Source organism: Mauremys reevesii, linkage group 11 (assembly GCF_016161935.1).
Source record: "Mauremys reevesii isolate NIE-2019 linkage group 11, ASM1616193v1, whole genome shotgun sequence".
In the NCBI taxonomy this organism is placed as follows: domain Eukaryota; kingdom Metazoa; phylum Chordata; order Testudines; family Geoemydidae; genus Mauremys; species Mauremys reevesii.
This window is the reverse complement of record NC_052633.1, coordinates 44,890,231-44,912,693: the sequence shown is the minus strand read 5'-3', so window position 1 is coordinate 44,912,693 and position 22,463 is coordinate 44,890,231. Positions and strand designations below refer to the sequence as shown.

The following is a 22,463-nucleotide window of genomic DNA, read 5'->3' as shown; positions in this document are numbered from 1 at the left end:
GCCCAGAGTTTGGGGGAATTCTCAGAGACATAGAGATAGTGTAGGGACATGTTAGGTGATGCGGAAGGGGTTGGCAGGGGGATTGACTGGAGAGAAATGCATTCCATCTATCACAAACTGAGATATATTCCTTCAGTGACCATAATCAGTGTGCAAAATGGCTATTCTAATTCATGCTAGGGTAGGGGCAAAGAATGGCTCCCTCACCTTCTGTGTCAAGCTTCTACTGGCAAAGTTGAAAATCTATCCCTATACATTATTACACACACACACCTTACATTAAAGAAATATCATTAATGTTGCAAAACTGAGCACTCAACATTTAGGAAATGTCAGAACTCTGGCTGCCTGTACAAGAGAAGGTTACTCGCCTTGTGTAGTAACTGAGGTTCTTCGAGATGTGTGTCCCTGTGGGTGCTCCACTCCAGGTGATGGTGCATCCCTGCCCCTTTGCTCAGAGAGTTTTGCAGCAGTGCCTGTATGGGTCGTGCAGTGCCTGCCTCATGCACCACTGGCACTTCATCTAGCATGCACGTGACCCAGACTCCTCAATTCCTTCTCTACCACAGACTCTGCTTTAAACTCGAAGTAGAGGGAAGGAGGGTGGAGCACCCACAAGGGGACACATCTCAAAGAACAAGGTGAATAACCTTCTCTTCTTGTTTGAGAGATGTCCCCAGAGGTGCTCCACTCCAGGTGACTGTATAGAAGTGCCCTCCTAGCATGGTCCCAGGGTTGTGTTGATGGTCTCACATCTGGATAGATGGTCTGAATGCCCCTGAGGAATCGCTTGCTGATTGGGTGAGCAAATATTGTAGTGTCACCGATGTTTTGGTGAAAGGCAGTGATAGTCATGCGGTGTACCTTTATGGAGCTAATGGTGAGGCCAGATTGTTTTAATTCCAGGAGGTAGTTTAAGATCAATGGAAGAGTGCAGGTGTTACAGTGGTTTGTCTGGCGGTGCATCAGGCTGTAAATCTCTTCCACTTTTGTAGGTAGGTGTTACGTGTAGTATGTTTTCTATTGTGGAGTAGTACCCACTGGACCTGTTCAGAACAGCTTAGTTCACCATTAGAGAACCATAGAGGAGCCATGCTTTCAGGCGTGGCATCGCTATGTTCGGATGTTGCATCTGACCCTCTCGTTGTGTTAACAGGTCCGTCTGGAGCAGGAGAGTGATTGGGGCACATGCTGACATCTGTGTTATGTACGGATACTACACTTGTCTTGGCCACGTGTGGGATATTAGGATGACTCTGGCTTTGTCGGTCCTTATTTTCTATATTACTCTGGGTAGAAGTAATGCATGAATGCATAGAAGAGATCTGTGTTCCATGTGGTCAGGAATGCGTCCCTCATTAATCACCTTCCCAGAACTGCTCTGGAACAGAACCTCAGGCACTTGGTTGCAGGCATTCACAAATAGATCTATTTGCAGGTGGCCCCATTTTCAAAATATATATTCCAGTATCACGTCGTTTAATACTCATTCGTAGTCTTGGGGGAAATGTCTGCTGAGTTCATCTGCCCTGGTGTTCTGCAATCCAGGTAGGTAGGAAGCTGAGGTGTGGATATTGTTCTGGATTCACAAATTGTGGAGTCTCATAGCCTTGGTACATAATGAGTATGATCGGGCTCCCTCTTGGCTTGTTTATACAGAACATGTAAGTAATGTTGTTGATCATTACTCTTATGTTCTGGTTCCTTATGAATGGTAGGAAGTGGAGGCAGGCATTGCAGACAACACAAAGTTCTAGCAGGTTTATGTGTAGCCTTGTCTCAGCTGTGACCATAATCCCTGAATTGTGTGATGTTGCATATGTGCTCCCCACCCTATGAGGGAGGTATCCACTGTGATCACCTGTGATGGAGAATCTTGTGTAAATGGGATCCCCAGGCACAGGTTGTGTGGTTGAGTCCACCAGGTCAGTGAGTCCTTGATCTTGGGGGACATTGTTAATTGTATGTTTAACCTTAGCTTTTTTGGTCTGTAGACAGTTACTAGTCATCCTTGCAGGCAACACATGTGCATGTAGTGCAGGTGAGTGTCTCACCACAAACATGTACGCTGACATTTGACCAAAACGTTGTAGGCATATGTGGGCTGTGACCTGTGGGCTGTTCCGCACTGTGGATATGAGTGTCTTTATCGTGTTGAATCTGTCTCGTAGAAGTGACACTTTCACTGCCACCGAGTCGAGATAAGCACCAATGAATTCTAAATGTTGAGCTGGTTCTATTGTCAGTTTATTTTTGTTTATTTGTAAACTGAGACACTGTAAACAATCTATCGGCGTGCGGGTAGAGCGAATGGCATCTGATCGAGTATGTGACTTCAAGAAAGAGTTGTCCAGGTAAGGGAATATTATTATTTCTTGTTTTCTCAAGTGCGCTGCTACTACCAAGAGGATCTTTAAGAAAACACGAGGTACTGTTGAGAGGCCGAAAGGTAAAACCTTGTATTGATAGTGGTCTGTGTCCAAAGTAAATCTCAGAAAACGCCTTTGGGTGGGGTGTATCATAACATGAAAATAAACATCCTGCAGGTCTAGGGCTGAAAACCAGTCCCCTTGCTCCAGCGCTGGGTATTGTTTGTTAGATCATCATCATGAATTGCTTTCTCATCATGAACTGTTCTCGTCTGAGAGAGGGAGAGGAGGGTCACCATCCCCATTTTTTTTTTTGTTAAAAAAAAGTGGGAATAATGTGTTCTATATGTTTGCAGACAACAGTTTCCCCCCCTAAGGGGGAGATGATCTATCTTCTTCAACATGGCAATTCATGAGAGAGGTCCTGAGAGAGAGAGAGAGAGTGAGGTGGCTGGGGGTATGGGCAGAAAAGGAATCTTGTAGCCATATATATATATCTTTCATTTTTCATTCATCCATGTTTGGCCCATTGGGCAGGAATGGGGAAGAAAAACAATCTCCAAATAGATGGATGGATGGTGTAAGCACTGAAATGTGGAAGAGGTTTTCAAGAGCCTCGACCAAGCCTTCAAATGTGTTGCTTAGAGGAAGGAGGATGAGACACCACTGGTTCTGGAGGTAAGTGTCATTGTGGTCTCTGTCTTTGTCATTGTTGTTGTTGTTCATAAAGCCTCCGGTGTTGCTGTGTGAATGTTGAGTATCTATTCCTTGGATATGGTTGATACCATATTGTCTCCTTTTTGTGGCAAGTGTATGAATGTCAAGGGACTGGAGAGTTGCCTGTGAGTCCTTCATAGTGTGCAGTACCTCATTGGTTTTGGCTGCAAACAATTTTTCTCCATCAAGGGGGAGATCTTTGACTGTATTCTGTATTTCCCATGGGAATGCTGAGGAGTTAAACCAAGAGGCTCATCACATGACCACAGCTACAGTGATGGACCTGGCAGCCATGTCAGCAACAACAACAACATTCAGTGAGGCCTGTAGAGCCATGTGTGCAATCATTTGTCCTTTGGAGACCAGTAATTTAAATTGTTGTCTCTTCTCCGTAATCTCATTAATAAAGTTCATAAACTTTCCATAGTTTCTGTGGTCGTATTTGGCAAGTAGTGCCACGTAATTTGCCTCTTTGAATTGAAGCATGGAGGAAGAATGTACTTGCCGCCAAATAGGTCCAACCTCTTACTTTCTTTATCAAAGGGCATGGACCAAAAGTGGTGTTGTTTGCCCCTCTGGTTGGCTGCTTCCACTACCAGCAAGTTGGGTGCCGGGTGTGTAAATAAAAATTCCAGTCCGTTCAGCGGAACATAATATTTTCTGTCTGCCCTTTTGCAGGTTGGAGATATGGTGGCTGGAGTTTGCCATACCATCTTGGCGGGCTCCATGATAGCCCCATTGATTGGCAATGCTATCTTTGAGGAAGAAGGTGTCTGCAAGATATCTGTTAGCTCATGATGAGTTTCTGGCACTTCCTCCAGAGCAGTTTTGAGCTCAATGGCCACTCTTTTGAATAAATCTTGGAAGTGGATAAAGTCATATGTGATGATTGGGGGGGGTGGAGGCATAATAGCCTTGTCCGGTGAGGAGGATGAATTGTTGCTGGTTGGAGAGATGTCTGGAGCTGTGTCCTCTTCCTACTCTGCCACAGGCTCATCTCTTGTCTTGGTCACTATGGTCTTTGAGGGTAGAGGTGGGGAATCTGGTATCTTCCCTATGCGGGCTGAGGTGCCTGCTGTAGTGCACTCTGTAAGACCCCAAGCGATTCCAGTATGGCCAGTGACCAGGGAAGGGCATGGGTAGTCCCATCCATGGGTGACCATACCATGGTGGCATGTTGTGCGCATATGTGGACTGTGATCATAGTGATCCAGTAGCCGTAGGTGTCCTGATTGGGGAGGAATGGTGAGGGGAGAATATTCCTTCAACCTCCTCATTGTCATCACTCAAGAACTGTGATGCTATCGGAGATAACTGTTGCAGTGGTACCGCTGACCCCTGTGAGACATCAGTGCCTAAGAGAGAGGACTCCAGGGTCAAGGAGACCAACAGATCCTTCTGAGGAAGAAAGTGGCATGGTGCCAAGAGCCTCGGAGCCGAAGAGTGAGGTGCCAATTGCGTCAGGAGCGCAATGTGCTGAGCCAGCGCCAGTGCAGTTTGCGTTGGTGCCATTGCGCTAGCAGCAAAGGCTGCGGCATGGAAATAGGAGTGGTTGTTGGTGTCGTCTCCTTTAGCGCTGTTAACAGTGTCGTAGTGGAGATGAGCAGCTTACAGCCCTTAGAGTCCACACTGGAGCACTGGGTTCTAGCAGCGGCCGCCACGTGGACAGTGCAGAGGTGCCTAGAGTGTGATAGGTGCTGAACCATAGTACAGCCAGCACCGATCGGAGCAATTTGGTCGGTGACCGTTTTGTGTTGGTCTGCTCTCTATGAGGCAAAGAGGGTGGCCGGTTTTTTGAGGATTTTTTGGTCTTTGTAGACCTTGGCAGTGAAGAGACTGGTAACCTATGCCGGGAAGAGATACGTCCTTGGGTTGGAGGCTGGTCTTAATGACTTAAATTCTCCATCAAGATGAGTTTCAGTCTCAGATCTCTATCCCTGCATGCCCTGGCTTTCTGTTTGTTACGTGTCCATCTGACACAGGCATCACCTCTCTGCACGTTGTGCATCTTTTAAATCCTGGTGAACCAGGCATTTTTCTAACCTAATACTAACTATACTAAGGGATAGGGAAATAATTTTTTCCAGGAGGGGACGTAACTCTAATAACTGAAACTTAATGTATCTAAACTATCCTAACTCACTAATTTATCTAAACTTATCTAGTAGAAACAAAGGTTTTCAACAGGACTGCTGAGCTCCATCTCAGGCCAGGGATGGTTGAGAAAGAACTGACGTGTCCATGTTGCATGCACACTCAATGAAGTGCCAATGGCGCGCAAGGCAGGTACCGCACGTGCATGACCCCTATAGGCACTGCTGGAAAACTCTCTGAGCACAGGTACAGGGATGCACCATCATCTGGAGCGGAGCACCCACATGGACATCTCTCGAAGAACTTTAATTTAGCCCCTTTGTGTGTGCATTACAATACAGTCTTTAATTGCATGTCCACACACTATTTTTTCCACATTCTGTGCACAGTAAGGACAGTGCTCACTTAATGAGCAGCTATTCAATATTTTGTTTTCTCTTCATTGTTCAATGTGTCTACATGCCTTATTTATGGCACTGTCTTCAAACCCTGTTCTGAAGACAGAAGTATTAATTTCTTCATGTTATTTTCTATGGTGCTCATCACTATATTATCTGAGTACTTCACAATAGGGCTGTTGATTAACCGCAGTTAGCTCACATGATTAACTCAAAAAAATTAATCGCAGGTTTAATCGCACTGTTAAACAATAGAATGCCAATTGAAATGTATTACATATTTTGGATGTTTTTCTACATTTTCAAATATATTGTAGTCTGTGTTGTAATTGAAATCAAAGTGTATATTATTTTTTAACACAAATATTTGCACTGTAAAAATGGTAAAAGAAATAGCATTTTTCAATTGACCTCAGACAAGTACTGTAGTGCAATCTCTTTGTTGTCAAAATGCAACTTACAAATGTAGATTTTTGTTGTTGCATAACTGCTCTCAAAAACAAAACAATGTAAAACTTCAGAGCCTACATGTCCACTCAGTCCTACTTCTTGTTCAGGAAATTGCTAAGACAAACGAGTTTGTTTACATTTATAGGCGATAATGCTGCCCGCTTCTTATTTACAATGTCACCAGAAAGCGAGAACAGGCATTTGCATGGCACTTTTGTAGCCAGCATTGCAAGATATTTACATGCCAAATATTCGTAGGGCCCTTCACGCCTCAGCCACCATTCCAGAGGACACGCTTCCATGCTGATGATACTCATTAAAAAAATAATGCGTTAATTAAAAATGTGTCTGAACTCCTTGCAGGAGAATTGTATGTCCTCTGCTCTGTTTTACCCGCACACTGCCATAAAATTTATAGTTATAGCAGTCTCGGATGATGACCCCGCATGTTGTTCATTTTAAGAACACTCACTGCAGATTTGACAAAAGGCAAAGAAGATACCAATGTGAGATTTCTATAGATAGCTACAGCACTCGACCCAAGCTTTAAGAATCTGAAGTGCCTTCCAAAATCTGAGAGGGATAAGGTGTGGAGCATGTTTTCAGAAGTCTTCTGATGCAGAAACTACAGAACCTGAACCACCAAAAGAGAAAAATCAACCTTCTGCTGGTGGCATCTGACTCAGATAATGAAAATGAACATGCATCGGTCAGTACTGCTTTGGACTGTTATCAAGCAGAACTCGTCATCAGCATGGACGCATGTCCCCTGGAATGTTGGTTGAAGCATGAAGGGACATATCAGGAAGGGGGTTCACTGAAAGCATGGCGAGACAGGCTCCTTGATCGGATTTCTACTGCCTGGCCCCAGCTCAACGTAGAGCAGCCATTACAGGAAAAGTCCAGCTTCATCCCTGCTGTCTTGGGCTGGAGGTGGCATGTTCGGTCAGTCTGTGGGGATGGCGTATGTGCAGTCTAATCAGCATGAAGAGCTCTGAGAGGCTTGAGCATTCTCAGTGAAAGAATGGAATCTTCAGAGATTTTCGCCGCTAAAACCTAAGCAGTCTCTTAAGCAAGTGCAACCTGCAATTTTTCAGAGGCTTATAACTTGGCCAAATTTGGGTGCAATTTCACAGCAACAGAAAAAGGCACATCCCTGACACAAAGGCCACCCCCATGCCAAATTTCAAATCCTTGCTCCAAAGCACAGGGGTGCTAGCATTTCTCGAAGAAAAGGTCACCAGAATTTTTTTTTAACATGGGCAAAACAACATATCTCCATGACCATATTCTCAGAAATGGGTGGACCATTTTGGTTGAAATTTTTCAGAACTGAGCCTGAAGCAGACACTTGGCATGGAAATCTTCAGCAAAAACTGCAAAGTTTGGCGAAGTTATAAGCAACTGAAAACTGGATCTTACAGTGGGATGTGTTGGACAACTTTAATACGTGGTGCTGCCAGCCCTGCCTATTATATCTGTCTGCAGCAACCAAAAGTTTAAAATGAATTCAAATTTTGGGAAGTGAGAGTTCTCTTCCTTTCCCATCTCTCTTTTTCTCTTAGTGCTTCCATAAAATACAATAGGCATGAAAAAAGAAAAAGCATGCTAGTACCTTCACATAGTTGTATTGAAGAAGAGCAAATTTTTGGTCAGGAGATAATATAGCTGTGGTAGCTCCATATGTGGCCTATCAACAAAAGGAAAGAGAAAAAACATCACACATTGACTATATAGAGAAACATGCAGCAGTACTTTCCCCAAAGTCTGAGATATACAGTATGTGAGCAAACATACTAATGTGCTATTTTTCAGAACTTCTGAGATTGCTTGATCCTCAGCATTTACACGCACAATGTCATTGTCAGCGGTTTTGTGCAGGTATTGATTTCCTAAAAGAACAAGAGAAATGTCACTGGGCAACAATAAATGAAAACGTTTCTTAACATTTATTATTTATAAAGCTAACTATCTAAAACAGAACAATTCAAAACTCTGGGTCTTTATGTAATGGGAAGGGACACAAGTCACAGAAGCCAGTAAGAAGTGCAGTCCCTATGTTCAGAGGAGCACGGGGTCTGCTCCCACCTTACTCCCCTGGGGAACTCAGCACAACAAAAGGGAGAGGAGCCTTGCTCCATCTCCTCCAGTTCCCCTCACTGACCCAAGGAGTAGGGTGGATGCACAGGGAGGAGTGTGTTATTCCCTATAGAAGGGTGAAACAGCAGATGTGCTCTTCTGGCATCCAGGGGGAGATGTGCCTCCACATCATCAGCAACACAGGGACATGCCTGAAGGGTGCAATGTTTTCAATTATTTTCATTCTGCTTTTAGTATTATTGGCATCATTCTACAACAGCAACCTAAAAACACTCAGACTTTTCCTCTACATAGTAGCTACCTCTGAGCAGTTAGGTAAGTACAGCCTGCCCTTAACATGAGCATCAAATATCAGAGGTAGGCAGAGAGAACATTCAATCAACACAGATTGGTTACCTGAAATCCATTGTAAATTATATGTTTTGTATCTAATGTCACCATCTAAATAATCCTGTAAGGTAAATGTTCTACGCGGGTCTGACGTGGTACCTGCAGCTGGAAGAAAGAAAAGGAAGATGTGGATATTGCTGTGACCTACCCAGCCAAAGCTAAAAATAGGTGCGTCTTTGCTACAGGTTTACTAGCACATTAACTATCCTTGTGTAAAATTCTAGTGGAGACCAGGCACTGTAGTTGGTTTACTTCATAGTAAAACAACAGGGGCTATAGTACTGCCCTTGAGGTAAAAGCCCCAGGTGCCTTGTTTCCACAAGGATTTTACAGTGAGATAATGTGCAATAGTTATCTCCCTGTAAAAGCACTCACCTCTGTGGCAGAGAAGACATAGGCAGGGCAGAGAAATTACGGCTCTCTTATAAAAGGTGAAGATACTTATTAAAAAGAGAAAGAGCCAACCTTAGTTTTCCTCCCCTCTGTGAGTACTCTTGGGATTCACTGCTGTCTTCTTTACTTTGACCATTACCTGCTTTAGACACCAATTATGGGCTTGATCCTGCACAGCGCAGATGCACAAGCACAAGGTAAAAAGTGATGGGCAGATCAGGAAGCAAGATTAATGGGATTCTGCATCAATATGAGTGTGGTTTGTAAGCTACCATTGTATTCCTGCTGAGTAGAAAGAGTAAGGACCAAAATAGTAGCACATAACTCAGCACCCCATTTGTATGCTGAGGATCACACTTTAACCCATGTCTCTTGAGACACACCCACACTCAGCCCTCTATTTTTATTCCCTATATCCTTGAGGGTAAGGGAGCAGGCACACAAGGCTTGAGGCCTGTTACCATTTAGGGTATCTCTACATTGGAGCTAGGGGTATAACTTCTGGCTCAGACAGACATACCCACAGTAGCTCTAATAGAGCTAACACATGAAAAATAGAAGTGTAGCCACAGCGGTGCAAGTGATAGGATATACATACCAAGTACATACCTAGGGTTTGAGACGGGATCATGTTTGGAGATGTTAAACACTCCCACTTCTCACACCACTATTTTTAGCATGCTAGCTGGATGAAATTATACCTCCAGCACCAGTGTAGACATACCCTCAGTGCAGAGGACTACAACTAGTGCTTAACCTTATTTGTATCTTTGTGCATCATCCACTCACCTTGTGTTTCCTACTTCACATCATGCAAGGATTTCCCAGCCTATGCATTTTTTCCAAGTCAAAATATTCCCAAATATGATATGAACAACAGGACCACTGAATCTGAATGTCAACCTTTTCATTCATCCCTAGTGCTTACAGCACTTCCTGTCCCCACTGCCTCAGGAAGAACTGAGGTTATGTCTACGTGGCCATGCAGTTCAGACTATGTAGGTGTGAACTGTAGCACACACTAGCATACTGCATTGTAACTTCCCTGTGTGGATGCTGCAAGCATGAATTAAAACATTAACATGAACAAGGTAACTTTTAATTCACACCTGCAGAGTCCACACAGGGGAGTTACAGCGCAGCACGCTAGTGCACACTGCATTCACGCCCCCATAGTCCAAAGGCGGGGGGGGGGGAGGACTGTGTAGACAAGCCCTGAGTTTGGAATTCAAACCCAGTCCCTTTGCTTAGCAGTGAACAGCTCTGGCTCAGAGTCACTGAGCTGGTCCCAGAGGTACTTGAGCTCCTGTATAGCTTAGCATTTGAAATACAGTATATACTACAACTGATAAAGTTAATGATTTAAGACCCAACCACTCTGTTCTGGTCTCCCTCTAGGGACTAGCCATTCACCAATGAAGTAAATGGGAGTTTTTCCATTACTAGCCCCTAGAGGGACTAGGATCATGGGATCTAGACAACCACCTCACCACTTAGCCTTCATGACTGGATGCAGAGCTGTCTGACCTGGAAAATTACTTTTATGTAAAGTTGTTTCTGTATTGAATATGAAACCACACATTATAATAGCAAATGTTATTAAAGTTCATATATCCTTGTAGAGTGTATCATTTACTTTCTGTTAAATGGTTAACAAACCCAACTCTCATAAATGGCTCAAATGAAACACATAGGAGCAATAAAACATCCAGTGCAGAATTTCTACTTTTGAAAAATAGTAATTAAGTCATAAAACTCTTACTGATTATAATATATAATTATAATGGAACTATAATATAATTATATAATATATAAAAATAATGGAAAATCTGATTAATATTTACCCTCTTCAATAAAGGCTACATTTACATAGTTTATTCACTGCTCACCCCACAGTATCCAAGTGCCCTAACAGTTGCAATCATTGCAGAAATAGGCTGCAATATTAAAACTGAACAGCAAAGTAAATTCGTAGAAAACAGCAAGTTTGTCATTGACTTCAGTTGCGCAAGGATTAAAGTACCTTTCTTTCAAAACCAGTATTTTCTATAGGTTTCACAGCACCAACTATTAACTAATTTTTGCTAACTCTTAAAGGAGACTTACAAAAGAAATATATGGAGATATACCTGATCATTGAGTCCAGCCCCCTGCCTTCACTAGCAGGTCCAAGTACTGATTTTTGCCCCAGATCCCTAAGTGTCCCTCTCAAGGATTGAACTCACAACCATGGTTTAGCAGGCCAATGCGCAAACCACTGAGCTATCCCTCAAAACAGTAATTGGTTTATGCCTTTCCTTGCTTCTTCGTGCTTTATAAAGGAGGGCTAAAACTTTGGAAGGCAGGTCTATCTCTCCTGTTTTTCCTGAAAGCCTCGATGGATGACTGGAGACCTAGAAGGGTTGAAACCTCATCAACTGAGAAAGGGAAGTGAATTTTTCATTCTAATTGTTTAAAACTTACTGTTAATATCGGTTTAAATCAAAAACCTGAAAACACATGGGAGAAAGTCTTTGAAAAAAGACTCAAAACCCTTTTAACTAATGGCTAAAAATACCCCCAACATTAACTCTGAGACCTCTTCCTCCTCCAGCAAAGGCAGAGAAGGCTAGATTTGCCATTTCAGATTATTTTTCAGGGGACAAAAACCTCTTTGGCCCTTTTTTGTACAAAATAAGGCAGCAAAAAAAGAGCACAAGCCCTTTTAATAAAAAAAACTATGTAGGTCATGTTTAATACATGCGTGGAGGTGGAATATGGAAGAGGAGTGTAAGAGATTTAATGATTCTGTAATCATTTCAAGTTTAATCTACATCTCTACCCCAACATAACACAACCTGATATAACACAAATTCGGATATAACGTGGTAAAGCAGTGCTTGGGGGGGGCTGCGCACTCCGGCAGATCAAAGCAAATTCAATATAACACAGTTTCACCTATAACATGGTAAGATTTTTTGGCTCCTGAGGACAGTGTTATATTGGGGGAGGTGAACTTCAAACAATAAGCATATACATTATTATAAGCAAAGCCAAATGAATAGATTGCAACAAATAATTTACTCAATGAATTTAGACTGGGATTTTCAATGACACCAAAGAGAACCAAGGGAAGACTAGATGATCACAACAGTCCCTTTGCCCTTAGAATTTATGAATTAAGTGTTGAACTCCCACTGAAGTTCAGTTCTTTGGAAAAATCCCAGTCCTAGTCTCTCTCTGCTTATGGACAGTCTGTAAGAAGATCATGATTTCCTCACATTAAATGATTCCCAATTAACAGAATAAAGTCTTTGAAAATTATTTTACTTTACAGATTGGTTGTGAACAGCTATCTGGATGTGATATTCAAGCGCTATTGGTTACTTGTAAATGGTCACGTTATTCTTTTCCTCCCCTGACTTCAGAAGCATACTTCTTAAAAGCAGTGAGGCTTTACGTAGCAACTAGTTTAAATTCTCTTGGAAAGGGGAAGCAATTTAAGGACAGGTAACAGATAATCAGGTTGAAAGATTTTTCAAAAAATGTTACATTTTCCTTTCTCTGACACAGGTCTTGGTTGAGGCATTATTGCTAAAAATAATAAAAACAACAATGGCTTACTTTAACATTTGTTGGTTAGACAGAGAATTTATATTTAATTTTTCACTCTACCCATTTAACATAGTAACTGCAAGTGCACTCCAAGCTGTAAAGTGTGAGCTCTTTTTCTAGCTCATTTGACTGCTTCTGTTCTAAGCCTCTGGCAAGTGGTTTTAGAAAACTGTCTCCCTTCTCTGTCAAACAGTGTCCCATGAAAAACATACTAACTGTCTTTACTGATATTTAGTTTGCATACCAGCAAAAAATGGAATAATCTGTGTCAAATACATTTAGGTGCTAGACAGTCATAAGAGGGAAGTCTTAACATTAATACCATTACAGCTCTGCCTTCAAAACCTGGCATATTTTCCATATATGAATAGTCAAGCGAGCACACTTAAAAGCCTCCTTTCACAAATTTCCATTTCACTAAAATGCTTCTGGAAAGTGAATGCAAAAATGGAGCAAACATGGCCAAAGTCAATTCATTTTTAAATTTAAAAAAATATAGAAACTCAGATTTTTGGTCTCCTTTTCTCCCTAGATTAATCCAGAAATGGGCAATTGTCTTCCTCTAAATTCTAGATGAATGCTTGTTCACTTCCACCCCATCCCTCCCTAAATGTAGCTCATATATTTTCTTCCCTTTGTCATCCTCATTCCAGAAATATTTACAGTATCATAAAACCAGCTTCTTTTATGGCACCAATCCTTAATTCAGACAACGCTTCTGGGAGTGAATGTTCTTAAAGCTTTGTGTAAACAATCTTCACGTGATGCTGATAACTAGTTTATTTTTTCAATACATGTCACCTTCTCCCAGCAGAAAACTGAGAGTCTGTGGAGGGGGTGAAAAGTGAAGAAAAGAGGAAGCTGTGTATGAGTACTCTCACAAACAAGGGTAAAGCATACCACAAACTAAAATATTCCACACATTAATATTGATACATTTATCCATTAACCTCTAGTGTCTAGGTTCACATTTCTGATGTCCCACATGTAATTCTGGAATAATTCTCAACCTTTTGTTGTTTGCCTTTTCAGCCCTTGAACACTGATCTAACCATTTTGACTAAAGGTTAAGATAACTGTATCTTCAAAAAAGTGTTTATCAGAATGGACTTTAGTTCACTTAAGTCATCGTCATGAGAACAGTATTTTTTTTCCAGTTTTTTCTCAGGGCCCAATTCTGCCACCCTTATTCAATTCTGTAGTATGCCCCCTGAACTCAGTCATACCACGCTTGAGCAAAAGTGGCAAAATCAAACCCTCAGTAATTAAGTGTTCTCATCCTAACAGTTGTTCAGTGACATCCGTACCACTTGTATGTTCTCAATTCAATATTGACAACGCTGACATGATGCTTCGCTTTCAAAGATCCCAAAGCACTGTACAGATGTTGAAAACTTACTTACAATTCAAACTACAGGCACAGAATCATAGCAATGTAGGATGGAAGGGATGGTGATAGGTCATCTAGTCCACCCCCCTGCACTAAGTATTATCTAGTTATTTCTTGGTCTGTTTTCAGTGGATAAGGAGAACAAATTATCACTCTTCTTTATAACACCCTCTTTTCTTACTTGAAGACTTATCATGTCCTCTGTCTTTTCTCCTCCAGACTAAACAAACCCAACTTTACATTATTATTGAGTCTGCAAAAAACCCTCTAAATAAATTACAATGATGTGGGCATGTATATGTGCGTATTTATTTGTTTTTCCTAAAGTTAATTAAGTATTTTAGGAAAAACTGTCAGAGCGGCCACCAAAAAAATTGTTATGAGAACCCCTGATCTAGGCTATATTTCCCTGGTTTGCTTATGAGAAGGTCATATGAGATAGTATCAAAAGTCTTACTAAAGTTGAGTTATATCACAGCTACTGCTTCCCCCATCCCCAAGACTTGTTGCCCTTTCAAAGAAGGGTATTAGCTTGGTTTGACATGATTTGTTCTTGACAAATCCACATTGACTGTTACTTCTCACCTTATCTTCTAGATAAGGTACATATTGATTATTTGCTCTGTTGTCTTTCCAGGTACTAGAGTTAAGCTGACTGGTCTACAATTCCCTGGGTTGTCCTTATTCCCCCTTTCATAGATGGGCAAATATAGTCCCCTTTTCCAGTCTTCTGTGATCTCTCCTGTTCTCCACAAGGTCTCACAGATAATTACTAATGGCTCAGAGATCTCTTCAGCCAGTTCCTTAAGTATTCCAGGATGTCATTTTATCAGGTCCTGCCGATTCAAGTCATCCAGCTTGTCTAAGGCTACGTCTACACTTACAAACTTACAGTGGCACAGCTGTATCACATGTAGCCATGTTATGCTGATAGGAGAGATCTCTCCCATCCAGGGCCGGCTCCAGGCCCCAGCACGCCAAGCGCGTGCTTGGGGCGGCATGCCATGGGGGGCGCTCCGCCGGTTGGCGAGAGGGTGGCAGGCAGCTCCGGTGGACCTCCCGCAGGCGTGCCTGCGGATGCTCCACCGGAGCCGCAGGACCAGCGGACCCTCCGCAGGCACATCTGCAGGGGGTCCACCGGAGCCACGGGACTGGCGACCGCCAGAGCGCCCCCCCGTGGAGTGCCGCCGTGCTTGGGGCGGCGAAATTGCTAGAGCCGCCCCTGCTCCCATTGACATAATAAAACCAGCTCAATGGGTGGCAGTAGCTATGTCGGGGGAGAGCATCTCTTGCCGACATAGCACTGTGCACATGAGTGCTTAGATAGGCAAAACATATGTCACTTAGGGGGCTATTTTTTCACATCCCTGAACGACAACAGTTTTTCCGACATAAGTGCTAGTTACACATGGTCTAAGGCCTTGTCTACACTACAGAGTTTTGTCAACAAAAGTTGTGCCGAGATAGAGCAACTGCTTTAATTAAACCGCCGTTGCATGTACACACTATGCTCCTTGTGTCCGCAGAGTTCATCCAAACTAGCAGCTCTTGCATCGACACAAAGAGCAGTGAAGTGCACTGTAGATAGCTATCCTACTGTGCAACTGGCCACAGGATGCTTTGGGAAGGGTCTGCAATGCCTCATGGGACAGGTACAGTGGCACATGATGCGGTTTTCTCAATCCCATCGTTTACTAGATTACCATATGCTTTTCAACTGAGGTGTAAGCAGGCAGAGGGCGGAAAGTGTGCGACAGGGCGCGTGGGGGAGGGAGAGACAGAGTGTGTGTTGGGGGAGTGTGTACGTTGGGGGAGAGTGAGTGTGTTGGCATACTGTCTACGTTCAGACAGCAGCTGGAACCAACCAATCTTGAGGCAGGAGGAGGGGGACAATCCCACATACATCAGCCCCTGCTCATAGAGAAGAGGAGCAGGGCGGCCTTACGGGGAAGAGGAAGAGCACAGCGTGGGGCTTCAGGGGAAAGAGGAGGAGCAGTAGGCCACAGTTCCAGCACTGGTGGCCATCCCCACTTCTACACGGGTTCTGGCACTCCTGAGGCCCCCAAATTGGCTGAGGCATTGTCCTCTTCCACACTAGACACTGATTTTGAGTCAGTGGTGAAGGGAACCTTACACTCCCCTATTTTTCCTCCACAGGTAAAATGGCTCCAGCCAAGGCTGATGGTATTCTCTGCATCTACTGTAATATGGGTCTGGCCTTCAAAAGCCATGATACAGCCATATTACTATTGCAAATAGGCAGTGCTCAATTTGTAATGAAAGAGGTGCCAGGGCTCAAGCAATTTTTTTACTTTCATAACTGACGTGGCAAGCCCAGAGGGGCTGGAGCTTTGAACTTGCTTACTTATTTTGAACTGCCAAGCTTAGACGTGTCAGGGCTCAGGCCTGGCAAGACCTGGCATAAATTAAGTTCTGCAGATAAGGATTATTTCACACACTACTAAACTATAGCCACTTCTCAGTTAAAAAGTGGCAGCAGTTTAACACCACATAGCAACTCTACACAACAATTTAGATTAGAAATAGGAGAATACTGTATCTTGCTGAATTTACAGGGAAATTTTAGGTACATAAAATTGAATTAGACAATTGGTATGTGGCCAGGACAATAGATTTCACTCCTTACCTAAATTGGAAAAAAATCTACACTGTCTAAATAGGAAGGATTACACACACAAGCTATTTTACAGACATTTACTGAAGTCAACGGTGTTTTCAATTAAAAATTGGATTTGAGTGCATATAAACATTTGTACACATCTGATTACAATTTAAATAAATGAAGACTAAATATTTTATTTTACTGCCTTATTTTAATGCACATTCTTGACACCATTTTTGAACCAATGAAAACAACTGGCTGTGATAGAAAGTTGTTATTATTGATTAATTCCCAGTTCTCATTGACAACATTCCAGCATCCCTGTCAGTCTGAAAAAGAAAATACTTTATCCCACTTTTTTACTAGCCTCTGCAAATATTGGATCCCTGAAGGAACTGCTGGCAAGCTGTCCCAGGTACTCTGACAACATGCTGGCAAAATGCATATGTACCTCAGGGACAATCCCAAACCAGGTTTGTCACAACTGCCCAACACTGTGGCATTTAATTGGGCTCTTTTTAAAGACACCATAATAGAGGCCCAACTTCAATGTATACCCCAAATTAAGAAAAACAGTAAAAGAACTAAAAAAGAGCCACCGTGGCTTAACAACCATGTAAAAGAAGCAGTGAGAGATAAAAAGACTTCCTTTAAAAAGTGGAAGTCAAATCCTAGTGAGGCAAATAGAAAGGAGCACAAACACTGCCAACTTAAGTGCAAGAGTGTAATAAGAAAAGCCAAAGAGGAGTTTGAAGAACGGCTAGCCAAAAACTCCAAAGGTAATAACAAAATGTTTTTTAAGTACATCAGAAGCAGGAAGCCTGCTAAACAACCAGTGGGGCCCCTTGATGATCAAAATACAAAAGGAGCACTTAAAGATGACAAAGTCATTGCGGAGAAACTAAATGGATTCTTTGCTTCAGTCTTCACGGCTGAGGATGTTAGGGAGATTCCCAAACCTGAGCTGGCTTTTGTAGGTGACAAATCTGAGGAACTGTCACAGATTGAAGTATCAGTAGAGGAGGTTTTGGAATTAATTGATAAACTCAACATTAACAAGTCACCGGGACCAGATGGCATTCACCCAAGAGTTCTGAAAGAACTCAAATGTGAAGTTGCGGAACTATTAACTAAGGTTTGTAACCTGTCCTTTAAATCGGCTTCGGTACCCAATGACTGGAAGTTAGCTAATGTAACGCCAATATTTAAAAAGGGCTCTAGGGGTGATCCCGGCAATTACAGACCGGTAAGTCTAACGTCAGTACCGGGCAAATTAGTTGAAACAATAGTAAAGAATAAAATTGTCAGACACATAGAAAAACAAACTCTTGAGCAATAGTCAACACGGTTTCTGTAAAGGGAAATCATGTCTTACTAATCTATTAGAATTCTTTGAAGGGGTCAACAAACATGTGGACAAGGGGGATCCGGTGGACATAGTGTACTTGGATTTCCAGAAAGCCTTTGACAAGGTCCCTCACCAAAGGCTCTTACGTAAATTAAGCTGTCATGGGATAAAAGGGAAGGTCCTTTCATGGACTGAGAACTGGTTAAAGGACAGGGAACAAAGGGTAGGAATTAATGGTAAATTCTCAGAATGGAGAGGGGTAACTAGTGGTGTTCCCCAAGGGTCAGTCCTCGGACCAATCCTATTCAATTTATTCATAAATGATCTGGAGAAAGGGGTAAACAGTGAGGTGGCCAAGTTTGCAGATGATACTAAACTTCTCAAGATAGTTAAGACCAAAGCAGATTGTGAAGAACTTCAAAAAGATCTCACAAAACTAAGTGATTGGGCAACAAAATGGCAAATGAAATTTAATGTGGATAAATGTAAAGTAATGCACATTGGAAAAAATAACCCCAACTATACATACAACATGATGGGGGCTAATTTAGCTACAACGAGTAGGGAAAAAGATCTTGGCGTCATCGTGGATAGTTCTCTGAAGATGTCCACGCAGTGCGCAGAGGCGGTCAAAAAAGCAAACAGGATGTTAGGAATCATTAAAAAGGGGATAGAAAATAAGACTGAGAATATATTATTGCCCTTATATAAATCTATGGTACGCCCACATCTCAAATACTGTGTACAGATGTGGTCTCCTCACCTCAAAAAAGATATTCTAGCACTAGAAAAGGTTCAGAAAAGGGCAACTAAAATGATTAGGGGTTTAGAGAAGGTCCCATACGAGGAAAGATTAAAGAGGCTAGGACTCTTCAGCTTGGAAAAGAGAAGACTAAGGGGGGACATGATAGAGGTATATAAAATCATGAGTGATGTTGAGAAAGTGGATAAGGAAAAGTTATTTACTTATTCCCATAATACAAGAACTAGGGGTTACCAAATGAAATTAATAGGCAGCAGGTTTAAAACAAATAAAAGGAAGTTCTTCTTCACGCAGCGCACAGTCAACTTGTGGAACTCCTTACCTGAGGAGGTTGTGAAGGCTAGGACTATAACAATGTTTAAAAGGGGACTGGATAAATTCATGGTGGCTAAGTCCATAAATGGCTATTAGCCAGAATGGGTAAGAATGGTGTCCCTAGCCTCTGTTCGTCAGAGGATGGAGATGGATGGCAGGAGAGAGATCACTTGATCATTGCCTGTTAGATTCACTCCCTCTGGGGCACCTGGCATTGGCCACTGTCGGTAGACAGATACTGGGCTAGATGGACCTTTGGTCTGACCCGGTACGGCCTTTCTTATGTTCTTATGTTCTTATATTGTCATCTTCCTTTCCAGCTCCCCACAATGCTTCTGACTGCTTTCCTAAACATAAGTACCACATCAATCCATCTACCAAAATCTTCCCATGTACACTTTCCTGCCAACCCACATAATCATTTCCTGTGCTGCTTTCCCCTCCCCCCATAACTGCATGATAGAGTTGTCCCAATTTTCACTTTGAAAATCTGCTTATTTTGGATAGACAATCAGGCAGGAAAAAAAACAGATAACCAACCACCAACAAAAACAAGCCTCCTACTGGAGAAAATCCTAGCAACAGAATACCTTCAAGAATTGTACAATAAGACCCCTGATTTCTATTAATATCTAGTATTACTTTAAGAGTGATTGATATAAATTGTAACACTATGTATAAATTACACTATGTTAATCTCAATTTTTGCTCCAATTCACTGCTGTATCTTTAGTTTAAACTGTGGAAAACCCAAACCTTCTTAGTATATCTAAGTACTGGACAGGCTAGTTACTTTAAGAATACACTGCAGCTATTTTCTCTCAAGCCAGTATATCTGTAACCCTTTCTTGATATTTACATTACAAAAGAGATTTGCACAATGTCTGCTTTACAGTGGGAACATTCTATATCTCTCTGGTTTGTTACAAGTCTGTAATGTTGAATTCTATACTGTTATAACTAGTAGTCATGAAAAAGTTAAAAAAAAAAAAGAAGTTGATGTATAATTGCATCCTATCAACTTGCAGCTCTTCACTGAGTAAACATTCATTTAATATTGTTTTAGATCAGGGGTCGGCAACCTCTGGTACGCAGCTCGCCAGGGTAAGTACCCCGGTGGGCCGGGTCAGTTTGTTTACCTGCCGCATCCGCAGGTTCAGCCGATCGTGGCTCCCACTGGCTGCGGTTCGCCGCTCCAGGCCAATGGGGGCTGTGGGAAGCTGTGGCCAGCACATCGCTTCCTGCAGCCCCCATGGGCCTGGAACGGCGAATCACAGGCAGTGGGAGCCACGATCGGCCGAACCTGCGGACACAGCAGGTAAACAAATTGGCCCGGCCTGCCGGGCCGCATGCCAGAGGTTGCCAACCCCTGTTTTAGATTAACACCCAGGACTAGTGTCACACTAGAAAACACAAATTGACCAGAGTCCAAAAGTCTGTCTTTGATATGCCTCTGTTCCTTGATCTCTGTGACAGTGCTATATATATATCATATCATACATTTATGTAAAGTTGGTTTGGTTTCGATAACACTCTTTTATCTCCTTCAATCTGCCACACAAGATCAATAGACTTGAATTTTACTGTTAGGGCTACAATTTTCACTCTCTAGTGACAGGAAAACAAGATGTTGCAAAGTGACACATTTTGATTATACTTTTTGGTGTTTACTTGGGAACTGAGATGGTTGACTATTTTAATTTTCAGAGGGGCTTCTCACCCCTGGAATCCAGAGACAACTTCAAAAATGAGTTAACCTCCAGTTCCTGCCTGAATGCACATTAGTCTCACTGTCTCCAGCTTAACAATTCAGCAAGACCTTTGCTGGAAACACTTTCCAGAACTCAGTAAGTAATATTACAGTCTACTTTCTAGCTGTGGATTCATGATACCCTGCAGAAAATAAAGTCTAGCAGCTCTGGACAAATAACTCATTGGAATCCTTGAGTTTTCTTCAGAGATCAGCCTAGTTTTCTCACCCACATTATCATTGGGTCTCTTCAAAGATGACTATTTTAAACTTACTTTTTACCAGTAAAGCTACAGGAACAGCTATGGCAATAACAATCACTGCAATCGCAAGCAATCCCAACAGATACTTCACTAATGTCTGGAAAACACGAAAAGAGAATACAAAGTTAGACGTGCACGACGTGTGTTAATGTGCCAGCGTGTAAAAGCCAAGTGACTGTTTCAGGGCTGGGGCGGTGTGCACACCAACGTGTATGGTTGTGCACTTCACAGTGAGCATTTGGGCGTGTGTTCCCGTGCCGGTGTGTGCGGGGGGGGGGGGTTTGGGGGGGGAAGAGCACCGCCCTAGCTTTGTGGTTGAGCGCCACAAGCTCTTCCTAGCATAGCAAATACGCCTTCGCATCCCCGGTGTCTGGAACAGAAACGCACAGCCCAAGCCCCGGGAGAATTTGCTCACGTGCAAAGAATGTTGCACTCCCCCTAAGCGCTGCATAGTCCAGGCTGGAGCTCCCCTCCTGCCCCGAGCCCCAGGCAAGGGCCTTTCCTGTTGCCTCTGGCTCCAGCTGGGGGGTGAAGCAGCCGCCCGCGTGCAGCGACACAGTTACTTACTGACCTTCATGACTGGAAGCTGCGGGAAGCGGATCCTCCCCGTGCGGGTGCGAGCGGCAGAAGGAGCGAAGCGTCTTCCCCTCCGGCACACGCGGCTCCCCGGCGCCTAGTTAAACGTTAGCGCGGCGCGAGGGCGGCGGCGGCGCCTCAGTCCCGGGGCCGCCCCGCGCGGGACTGGACGGGACGGGACCCCCTAGCCAGCTGCTTGGGCAGCGAAAGGGGCGTGGCGGGAGGGGCCAGGCTGGGTGTGGCGGGGAGCTGCCTCGGGCAGGGGCGCGGGTTGCAGCGGGGTGAAGCGGTGGGGGGCACTGGAGCGCAGGGACAACCCGGGGAGGTTCCCAGCGGCGCTGGAGGGCTGGAGACGCGGGAGGTTGGTGCCTGGTGGGGCGGGCTGGGTGAGGCGGGGTTGCGGTTGCTCCCGTGGGGATCAAGGGGGCGGGGATGGTACGTAGGCGGCGAAAGTTTTCTTCACTTGTGCGGAACCGTCACTAACCAGGCACTGGGGAAGAGACGCAATTGCAGCAACTTTCTAGAGCGGAGTCCAGGCTCCGTGACCATCTGCGGGGGGGACCGGCAGGTGCTGCTGCTGCTGGCCAGACGAACTCTGCCAGGCCGTCCTTGCAGCAGGCTCAAGGGTTTTCTTTAGTCCAGGGGTTCTCAAACTTCATTTCATCACGATCCCCTTCTGATATCAAAAAATAATACATGGCCCCAGGAGGGGGAACCAAAGCCCAAGGGCTTCAGCCCCAGGTGTGGGGCCTGTAACCTGAGCCCCATCACTCAGGGCAGAAACCCTCAGGCTCAAGATTTGGCCCTGGGTGGTGGGACTAAAGCTTCGGCTTCATCCCCAGCAAATCTAGTGCCAACCCTGGCAACCCCCATTAAAACAGTGTTGCAACCTGCTTTGGGCTCCCAACCCACAGTTTGAGAACTGCTGCT

At 43.6% G+C, this 22,463-nt stretch overlaps 1 protein-coding gene across 1 annotated transcript in view; it reads right to left on the bottom strand.

The window, feature by feature from the left end:
• DPP4 (dipeptidyl peptidase 4) overlaps positions 1 to 21,907 on the bottom strand; it is a 73,186-nt gene extending 51,279 nt beyond the window's left edge. Inside the window, exons 1-5 of the mRNA XM_039495617.1 lie at positions 21,529 to 21,907; positions 20,970 to 21,054; positions 8,525 to 8,623; positions 7,826 to 7,920; positions 7,644 to 7,718 (exon numbers count right to left, since the gene is read on the bottom strand). Of these exons, the coding sequence (XP_039351551.1) occupies positions 7,644 to 7,718; positions 7,826 to 7,920; positions 8,525 to 8,623; positions 20,970 to 21,054; positions 21,529 to 21,534 (360 nt within the window). The 5' untranslated portion in view covers positions 21,535 to 21,907. The remainder of the gene's footprint in view (positions 1 to 7,643; positions 7,719 to 7,825; positions 7,921 to 8,524; positions 8,624 to 20,969; positions 21,055 to 21,528) is intronic.
• Between the last annotated feature and the right edge of the window lie 556 nt (positions 21,908 to 22,463).